Source organism: Malurus melanocephalus, unplaced genomic scaffold (genome assembly GCF_030028575.1).
Source record: "Malurus melanocephalus ecotype Western Australia unplaced genomic scaffold, MMel_1.1 scaffold_1687, whole genome shotgun sequence".
NCBI classification, from domain to species: Eukaryota; Metazoa; Chordata; class Aves; order Passeriformes; family Maluridae; genus Malurus; species Malurus melanocephalus.
The window spans coordinates 2,365-12,140 of record NW_026624919.1 but is presented as its reverse complement, the minus strand read 5'-3'; the positions used below and the strand labels follow the sequence as shown (position 1 = coordinate 12,140).

At 45.1% G+C, this 9,776-nt stretch overlaps 1 protein-coding gene across 1 annotated transcript in view; it reads left to right on the top strand.

Annotated features, from left to right (window-relative positions):
• Positions 1 to 9,776, top strand: part of MACO1 (macoilin 1) — a 21,406-nt gene that overhangs the window by 9,272 nt on the left and 2,358 nt on the right. The window contains exons 3-8 of the mRNA XM_057388221.1: positions 101 to 224; positions 1,477 to 1,655; positions 2,185 to 2,683; positions 8,174 to 8,332; positions 8,488 to 8,670; positions 9,246 to 9,366. Coding sequence (XP_057244204.1) covers positions 101 to 224; positions 1,477 to 1,655; positions 2,185 to 2,683; positions 8,174 to 8,332; positions 8,488 to 8,670; positions 9,246 to 9,366 — 1,265 coding nt within the window. The remainder of the gene's footprint in view (positions 1 to 100; positions 225 to 1,476; positions 1,656 to 2,184; positions 2,684 to 8,173; positions 8,333 to 8,487; positions 8,671 to 9,245; positions 9,367 to 9,776) is intronic.

Here is a 9,776-nt window from a genome sequence, read left to right as displayed (position 1 = left end):
TCTATTTCCTTTAACTTTTGAAATATTTTAAAAATACCTTTGAAATCCTCGCTGCTTGTGCTYTGTCACTGAGGTGCCTCTGTTTCCCTTCTCTCCACAGAAAGAGGTGTGTGCTTACCAACAGTATCACTGTGGATACTTTTTGTTTATATTGAAGCAGCCATTAGATTTAAAGATTTAAAAAACTTYCACGTGGACCTTTGTCGTCCGTTTGCAGCACACTGGTGAGTGATTCTCTGTTCTCCTTTCCTTATTAACCTTCATTTCAGCAGGGAAAGGAATAATCAGGGCTTTTTATTTGAGTTCAGGGCTTGGTTGTTCAGTTTTTYCCTCATTAAGTATTCCATGTGAGAAATGTGTGTAAACAAGGACCCAGTGCCACCTCTCTGTGCTGTCAGGAATTTGTAACGTGGATATTCTGAGCATTTCTGGAAAGTTCCTGCCATCATTTCACCAATTTTGTATTCACAGAGTGAACAGATGATAAAAGTAAAAAAAAAATTATTATGGAAATCTTTTTCTGGGGCAGAGGGCTCTCCTTTTTCCCAGAGAAAGGTTCTCATGAGTGTGATTTAATAATTCACCAGAAGCARCGAATAAACTTCAGGTTGAAAATCATTGCAGAAAATAAAAAAGCAAACACTGCTCATTACACTGCTCCACTGGAAATGAGAGGAGTGACTCCAGGCAAAAGCCTGAGCTGCACAGATCCAGATCTGGAGGAAATGCACTTTTATTCCTCAAGTTTTTGGAAAAATTCATTGATCTCATTGAGTTTAAAATATGGGCTGTTTTTCCTGCAGTCATTTGGTGCAGCCTCCAATAACCCAAACATCTGTCATTTGAATTTATATTGGCTACATCCTGCTCCCCCCAAATCTCAGTGTTCCCCAATCTCTGTATTCCCAAAATTCTATCCCAACTTCCCAAACCTTTATTCCATCTCCCCCATCTCCTCTCTCAGCCTGGGCAGCCCTGAAGGTGTTGCAGAGCAGGGATTTGGGAGCACCTTTGTTTGTCTCAGCTTTCAAGAGTGCTGACAGATGGATCTGATAGAATTTCTGAGTGCCAGAGGATGGGATTTTCACTGCTGTGCTGAAATGTTGTTCATTCACCTCCCAGGTTCATGTCCTACCCRTGGCAAAGCTCTTCAGGAGCAAAACGTGGGAGCTGCAGCTGTGTTTGGCTGTTATTTCCTGAAAAGATGTGTAAATCCCAGTCTGGGCTGGTCTCAGAGCTGTCTTTGCCATGTCTAATGCAATGGCATTCCTGTAATCCTTTCATCTGTACTACAATTAATTGCTGCCTGTAATAAGCTAATTTTATCTTGATCAAGACCTGCCTACATTTTTGAACTGTGGAACAGCAAAAACATCATTTTCTACAAGCAGTTGTCATACAGATGTACACAATTGATTAATTTGCTCTCATGGCTGCAGTTTCATTAATTATAACACTTTTTTTTTTCTTCCTCAGCATTGGCTACCCTGTTGTGACTTTGGGCTTTGGCTTTAAAAGTTACGTCAGCTACAAGATGCGTTTGAGAAAGCAGAAAGAGGTGCAGAAAGAGAACGAGTTCTACATGCAGCTCCTGCAGCAGGCACTGCCCCCAGAGCAGCAGATGCTGCAGAGGCAAGAGAGGGAGGCAGAGGAAGGCAAGTTATTGCTTCATGTGCTCTCTGTTCTTTGCTGCTCCGAGAAAAAACAAATCCCAGCCTTGCTTAGGAGGAGCTGCCTCAGCCTGGGCTGGTTTGGGGGAGTGGGATGAGCTCACAATCAGAGCTCACAATCAGAGCTCACAACCAGAGCTCACAACCAGAGCTCACAATCAGAGCTCACAATCAGAGGGGCAGCAATGAAATCCTTCTGGAGTGGTTCATGGCACAGGAAAAGGGAATTGTGGCCCCTCTGCTCAGTTCTGCCTGAGCAGCTGCATCAATCTGGTCACTCAGAGTYGTGTGAAGCACCAGTATTTATTATTAAATCCCTGCTTCCTGCCTGTAATGAGGCAAAAAGCCTTAAAATAGGTGACTTTGGATTCTCTTTCTCTAGAGAGGCTCCGATACTGATTGTTTCCTGCAGGAATGATGGATGTGTCCATAATGATTTTTCTTTCTGTGGCACGGTATTGATGGATTTAATGAACTAAGTTGGGTTTTTTTTTTTTTCACTTTGGTGTTGCAGCAGCCAAAGGATTATCTGATATGGATTCCTCAATACTCCTGCAGCACAATGGAGGCATTCCAGCCAATAAAAAAATCTCTGCAACGTTGCCAGAGCTGGAATATCGAGAAAAAGGGAAAGAAAAGGACAAGGATGCGAAGAAACACAACCTTGGAATAAATAACAACATTTTGCAACCTGTAGACTCTAAAATACAAGAAATTGAATATATGGAAAACCATATCAATAGTAAAAGATTAAATAATGATCTTGTAGGAAGTACAGAAAACCTCTTGAAAGAGGACTCATGCACTGCCTCGTCCAAAAATTACAAAAATGTCAGCGGGGTTGTGAACTCCTCACCCCGCAGCCACAGTGCAACCAACGGGAGCATCCCCTCCTCATCCTCTAAAAACGAGAAAAAACAGAAATGTGCCAGCAARAGCCCGAGCACACATAAGGACTTAATGGAAAACTGTATTCCTAATAACCAGCTAAGCAAACCAGATGCACTGGTAAGGTAAGTCAGGCCTGAGCCTCGTCTCATCCTCCTTGGGACATCGGGACAGCAGGGTTTGTCATTTGGTTTTCTTAGAAAAATGTTATTTGTGATCACATGGAGGTGWCAGAGTTGTGTGGACATCTCCTGTCTCTCCAGGAGATGTGTGGAGTTGTGTTCTGGTTTYTGTTTGATACAGCTGTGAGCAGATGTTTCATTTCCAGCTCTGAATCTGCTGCTCCCCGACCTCACAGGGGGAGAAATGTGGAGAAAACCAAGTCAACCTTGGCAGCTCTTGTGTGGAGSCACCTTTGCCTCTCCAGGGGTTCAGTGGGATTTGATGGTGCCTGAACATGTGCTCTGTTTTGTTTTCCCTTTGAAAGGTTTGGCTTTGGCTTTAATCTTTAATTCCAAGCAGAGAGGCAGARGGTCAGTGCTGATCCCTGGTGCAATCACAGCTCCCAGGGATCCTCCTGGCTGCATGGGGAACTGGGAACAGGGAAAGTCACAGCTTTGCATCTGCTCCTGGGGAATTTACAGGAAAATGCGTTTGTGGGGTGCATTTCTCACCCTGACACAGATGGAGTTGTCATATGCTGCCAGAAAAAGCAGCAGTAAGGAATGTGCTGTGACTGTGCATGGAGAGATGTTTGGGACAAAAAATGTCCCACAACTGTGCCCTTCTCCACCATTCCCACCTGAATTTTGTGTCTCCTCATTCCACCAAATCTTTGTTGGACAACTGAATTGGCAGATCAAGTTTGTTTTCCCTGCAGGTTCCTTTTGGTAATTGAGCTTTTGTCACTGAGGATTTGTGCTGTTTACTTAGTTGGAAATATTTTCTCCTCTGATAATCGCTCTGCCCCTGATTGACATCCCACTGCCAATTAAACAGCCAGACTAATTGATAGCTAATTGGCAGAGATATTGGGTGAGGCCAATCAGGAAGGAGCTGATCAATCTGATATGGGATCAATGCAGCCAGGATTAATGGGATGGATTATTGGGATGGATTAATGGGGTGCAGAGCTGCACCAAACCCCTGCTCAGGGTTGCTGGGCTTAGCTGTTCCCATTTTAATCTTGACTCTTTGTAAGGTTTGTTCACTCTCTGAAAGAGGGAAGGGTCAGCCCAGTTTGCTGCAGTTCCAAACATCATTCCTAAGTTTTGACAAGAGAGAAGGGAAGGCAGGAATGGCCAGACTGAGCCTTGAGTAGCTCTGACAGGGAATGAGATTTGAACCTGTGTGGTTAAAGTTTAAATTTCGTGTTGAAATCTTTCTGTGCTGTTGTGGGAGCTTAGAGCAGGTGGTCCCTGACTGCCCAGAGTGAGTTTTGGGACACAAAAATGAGTTTACAACAAAGCAGATTCTGTTTAACAAATTCCCTGGTGTCCTTAGGGAATTCCAGCTCCTGTGACTCACTGGGGAAGGACAGAGAACACAGCAATGCTCCAAAAGTGCCTCACTGTGCCCTGAAAATGAATTTAACTTCTTCAGACAAGYGGGTTTGGGGCTGTGTGGGTGGGAATTTGTGCTACAAACCCCTGGAGCTGTTCCTTGTCCGTGGATGTCCCTGCACAGGGAACACCAACAGCACCATCCTGCTCCTGTTTGGGGGCTGAAATCCTTCCTGGAATCTTGTTCCTGCTCATCCTGCCTGTGTAAATCCTGCCCCAACGGGAGCATAAACTCACCTGACAAATTGGATGGGATAGAATGCACTTAAATTTAAAAATTCATGGTGCTTTTTTTATTTTAACCTCGTCAGTTATCCTGTCCCTGGAGTGCCAGGCATTTGTTCATCAGCTTTTCCTCTTGCAGGAGTGTTACTCATTGCTGTTATTAAACTTTCAGGCTGCTGGAGCCTGGAAAGGGCTGAGTGAAATCCTGCATTTGTTCAGGCTCACATCAGATCTGCTCAGCTTCCAAATGGAGCTGCTTTTTATAGCTGTGTGTCCAGCAGGATGGGCTGCTTTCCACAGCTGATGGCCCCGAGCTGAGGAGCCAGGATCAAACAGGAATTATTCCTTCTGCTGCTGGGAGTGACAGGGCTGGAGATAGGATTGGGGTTTTTTTTTGGAGAGCAGCAGTTTTTGGGTTTGTTAACTTTGAAACACTTGATGTGACCCGTTTGAAAGGGTACGGCTGRTTAGGTTTATAAATCTATTTTATAGATAAAATATTGCTCTTATTCAAAGCTGAGCTTTGCTTTTTGGTTTTTTTGAGCTCTTTGTCAGTGATTATCAGTGCCTCTCTGCTCGGTTTTATGGAGAGGAACATCCTGATCCCCATCCCTGGGATTGTTGTRTTGTCAGAGCTGAGGGATCACCAAAACTCAGCCCTGACAGGAATYTCTGGGGTTTTTCTGAGCCATCTCCTTGTGAGGTGCTGAAATCTGGTGTTTGTCAAGCATCTCATCACYRAACYTCTGTGATCTGAGTGCTTCTTTCCCAGCTCTGACAATGGGGCCAGGAGAGGGATCCATTTGGGATCAATGCACTTTGTCACAAGGTGCAGAACAAATAATTTATTTTGCCATTTCAGTCTAATTTCTGGGGTGAAACAGAGCCTCAATATATGGAACAAATCCAAWCTGTAATTGCTGCAGAATTTCTTTGTTGTTGTTATTTATTKCACATTACCCASCAAAACCCATGACCTGCCCCTGCCTTTTAGCACCCTTAAAAGTCCCTGCACTAAAACCACAAAAAAACCCTGGCATTGCATTTTGGCAGAGCTGTCTCTACCCACAGAGGTCCTGCCTTTGGCACACGAGGTGATGAACAAGCTGTCTCATGTACTAATTATTCCCAGAGATAACGAGGACATCTTTTGGCAGTTGGACTGGGAAAAATGATTGCTGAAGCTRAAGCTGCTCTGCCACATCTTATTTCGCTTTCCTAAAATTGTGTTTTTACCTGCAGAGACAGGCTGGGAGGTTTTAATGGGAATTGATGGCCGTTTGGTGTTAATTATTGTGAAATTTGGTGGCGTCAATGATGAGTAAAGAGGGGTTGGTCCTTCTTGCTCACCCCCCTGCTTGGAGTGGTGTTAAAGCACCAGAAGGTTGGCAGCTCCAGGGGGGTGAAATCAGGCTCTCCTGCCCTGGAAAGGCAAGCACAGAGCAGGAAATCTGAAAATTTAGAATGTGAAAGAGGAATTTGGGAGCCAACCCCTCCTGCAGCCCCTTGCCAAGGCAGCAGAGCTCAAACAGAGCAGCCTTTGGGAGGAAAAGCTGCTTGGAGAGGAGGCTCTGGGGTTCACCTCGGTGCATTTKGGTGGTTTTTGGGGTGGAAATGCTCTGAGGGGCTGAGGGGGGATTTTGTGAGCTCCAGCAGGAGCAGCTGAGGGCTGCAGGAACTCAGTGGCCACTTCAAAGGAGCAGCTCCACTGCAGGGGCTGCCTGTGCCAGAGCAGAACAAAGGCAAACTGGGGCTTTTGGACAGCACTCAGTGCATTCTGGCTGCTTTAAAATGATCATTTTTATATCATCTGGGTTTAATTCCTGTGCCCCTGCCAGGTGATTGTGGAACAGAGAAACCAAGGGTGTGTTGTGCACCAGGCAGTGATTCTGGGGAGCATTAAAGCTGAGCTGAGCTCAGTTTTAAGTTTATCCATCAATCTTCCCCGAGGCATTTGGAGAAATCCTCAATCTCAGAGGTGATCCCTGATGAATTCTCCTCCCCAGGAGTGATAGCAGGCAGTGCTCAGCRAAGGAAATGGGTAAATCTGCAGCGAGAGGGATGACAAACTGAAAGAATTGACCTGGCTTGTATAAAAAACACAATAATCTGTAACCAAAGCTTCATTTCCAACCCAGATCTGTGTCAGGGTGCCTGGGGTTTGTGCAGCAGCAGCAGGGAAAAACATCTTCTGGAACTCAGCTTTGCTTTGCTTCCCCCTCCTCTGTAAATGATTTTCTCCAGTAAGCCTGGAAAGAAGAGACTTAAGCAGCAAATGAAATCAGAGTAAGAATAACAATAATTTGAGAAATGCTGGTTTAGTGGGTCATTTATCACTGTGCCAGCAGTGCAGGCTGTTCCAGAGAGGAGGGGAGGAGGGAGAGCTCCTGCACTGGCTGGGCTTGCAGCARTGGAGAATTTTTATGGTTTTGTATTGGTTTACCTGGATAGGATTTTATTTTAGAGTGTTTTTAATGATGAGATTTATTTATTTCAGAGTGTTTTTAATGATAGAATTTTATTTCAAAGTGTTTTTAATGATGGCATTTTATTTCAAAGTGTTTTTAATGATGGCATTTTATTTCAGAGTGTTTTTAATGATGGCATTTTATTTCAGAGTGTTTTTAATGATTGAATTTTATTTTAGGATGGTTTTAATGTCCCTGTGTGAGAGATGACCCCTGACAGAGTGCAAGGGGTGGGGTTTGAGCCTGGTTTTGCTGYTCATTCACCCAGCCCATCTCTCTGGGCTGTTTCAGCCTGTCACAAAGCTGCTTTTATGGGTTTGCACAGCTTTGGTGATTCCACACTTCACCCTTGGCTTCAGTTCTCTCTGCTCATCTCTCAGTGCCTCTCAGGCTGAGATTTCCCTGCACTGAAACCCAAAAATGTTTCATCAGGAAGGCAGAAAGCTCCAGCCATTCATCTGCACTGCTGAGTGTCACCGAGGGCAGCTCTTCTTGGCTTTTGTGATTGTTCTCCTCCTCTTAATGTCCCATTGCCTCTAATTCAGAGTGCAACCCTAGGAAATAAAACCACCTTCATCTTCTTTATGGGCATCTGAAAACTCTCAGATCAATACCTGGCAGAGCAAAGGAGGGTAATGTGAGAATGGCTGGGGTGTAACAGAGTTAAAAAAGGTTGATTATTCACTCCTGTGATGTGTTTTTATTCTGAGAATCAATAATCTTATTTGTTAGGGGGGAAATCAAAGTGAGCTGAGTGCCTCTCTTCTGAAACCTGTGTTTTATTTAACCRGTTTGTGTTGAAAATATTTTAATTAATAAGATTCCATGAATCTTCAAGAACTTTCCAAAGCTACAATTTCAAGTGTGGAGCAGATGGTCTCTGTGCGAGAGCAATTAAAAACTAAATTTACTGACTCCTGTACCGGGGATGACTTAACACATCCTCGTTCCTCAGCATGCACATCATGTGCTGCAAGAAAATACCAACATGTGGAGGTGCCAAGCTCTGGGTGAGAAATCAAACTCAGCATTTGTGGACAGCACTGAAATCTGCTCCTGTGTGCCTCTGTCCTGCTTCAGAACTTTGTTACTTAGAAAAAAAAATGCAATTCCACGGGGTTTTGTTTTACAATTTTGCACTTAAGCTGAATTCTTGTGGGAGGTTTTGAGGTGTGTGGAGCTATATCTGTGGAGTTACATAAAATGTGATTGTTGAGCAGGGACACGGGTGCAGAGCTGCGGGAAGGGATTGTTTGAAKCTTTTGAGGTTTTGGCACATGGTGTGAAGTTTTTTTCATGGTTTTTATGGAGCTGAGGGTGTCACACTGCTGACTTTATCCTTTGGCATTGCCTTTGGCAGGTTGGAACAGGACATCAAGAAGCTAAAGGCCGACCTGCAGGCCAGCAGGCAGGTGGAGCAGGAGCTGCGCAGCCAGATCAGCTCGCTGAGCTCCGCCGAGCGCGGCGCCCGCGCCGAGATGGGCCAGCTCCGCCAGGAGAACGAGCTCCTGCAGAACAAGTAGGTGCAGCACCCTGGGAAATCAGGGCCAGGCTGGCACAGGGGGGTTAGTGCAGAAAAAACTCCCAAAATTATGAGGCAGACCCAGCCAGACCCAGCTTGGCACGGCTGAGTTTTGATAAACCCCGCGCTCACTGCTGTTCCTGTACCCCCAGATTGCACAACGCTGTACAGATGAAACAAAAAGACAAACAAATGATCAGCCAGCTGGAGAAGAAGCTAAARGCAGAGCAGGAGGCACGAACCTTTGTAGAAAAGCAATTAATGGAAGAAAAGAAAAGGAAGAAGTTGGAAGAAGCAACTGCTGCACGAGCTGTCGCCTTCGCTGCTGCTACSAGGTGCAATTTTGGGACAGGGAGGAGGAGCCTGTGTTTGATGTTTTATTTAAAAAAAAAAAGGTTTTATTTGTGTTGAGGCTGAGCCCCCATGCCCACATGGCATTTACACTGTAAAGGATGAGGGTGTTCCCATGGTTGGGCTCTGAGATGTTTTGTCCTGCTGGAAGGAGCATCTCCTCTCACCTGGGGGGTGGGAATTGAGGATTTGTGCAGTGACAGCAGCCAAAATCTGCAATTCCTCTGCTCTGGCCAGTGCCTCTCAGAACAGGGGTTTCTGTGGTCACAGCACAAGTATGGGGCACTTCAACCTGCAGGACTCCAATGATTCCTGCTTTTCTGCTCCTCATTCCACCAATATTCCAAATTTCCCAATTTTTAAGGTGTAACATTGAGTAACTTTCTGCACCGGTACCATGAGGGAAATAATTTCACTGAGACAAACAAATGGAATTATTTCACTGAAAAGACCCAAAGTTGGCTTTTTCTTTTCATTTTATTTTAATGAGCAATTTCTTGTTTTCAAATTTTATTTGAACTTTATTCTCACCTCTTTCCCCTGTGCTGTTTGCCTGCAGAGGGGAATGCACGGAGACCTTACGGAACCGCATCCGTGAGCTGGAGACAGAGTGCAAGAAACTCACAATCGACATCAAACTGAAAGAGGATCAGATCAGGGAGCTGGAAATGAAAGTTCAGGTAATTCCAGAGAGATGGGAGAGTCCAGGGAATCCCAGAGTTCAGGGAGTGAGAGTTCAGGGAATCCCAGAGTTGAGAGAATCCCAAAGAGTTCAGGGAATCCCAGAGAGTTCAGGGAATGCCAGAGAAATGGGAATCCCAGAGAAATGAGAATTCCAGAGAAATGAGAATCCCAGAGAAATGGGAGTGAGAGTTTAGGGAATGCCAAAAAGTTCAGGGAATCCCAGAGAGTTCAGGGAATCCCAGAAAGTTCAGGGGATCCCAGAGAAATGGGAGTGAGAGTTCAGGGAATCCCAAAGAGTTCCAAGAATCCCAAAGAGTTCAAAGAATCCCAGAGAGTTCATGGAATCCCAGAGTTCAGAGAATCCCAGAAAAGTGGGAGTGAGAGTTCAGCCACCCAGCCTGGCTGA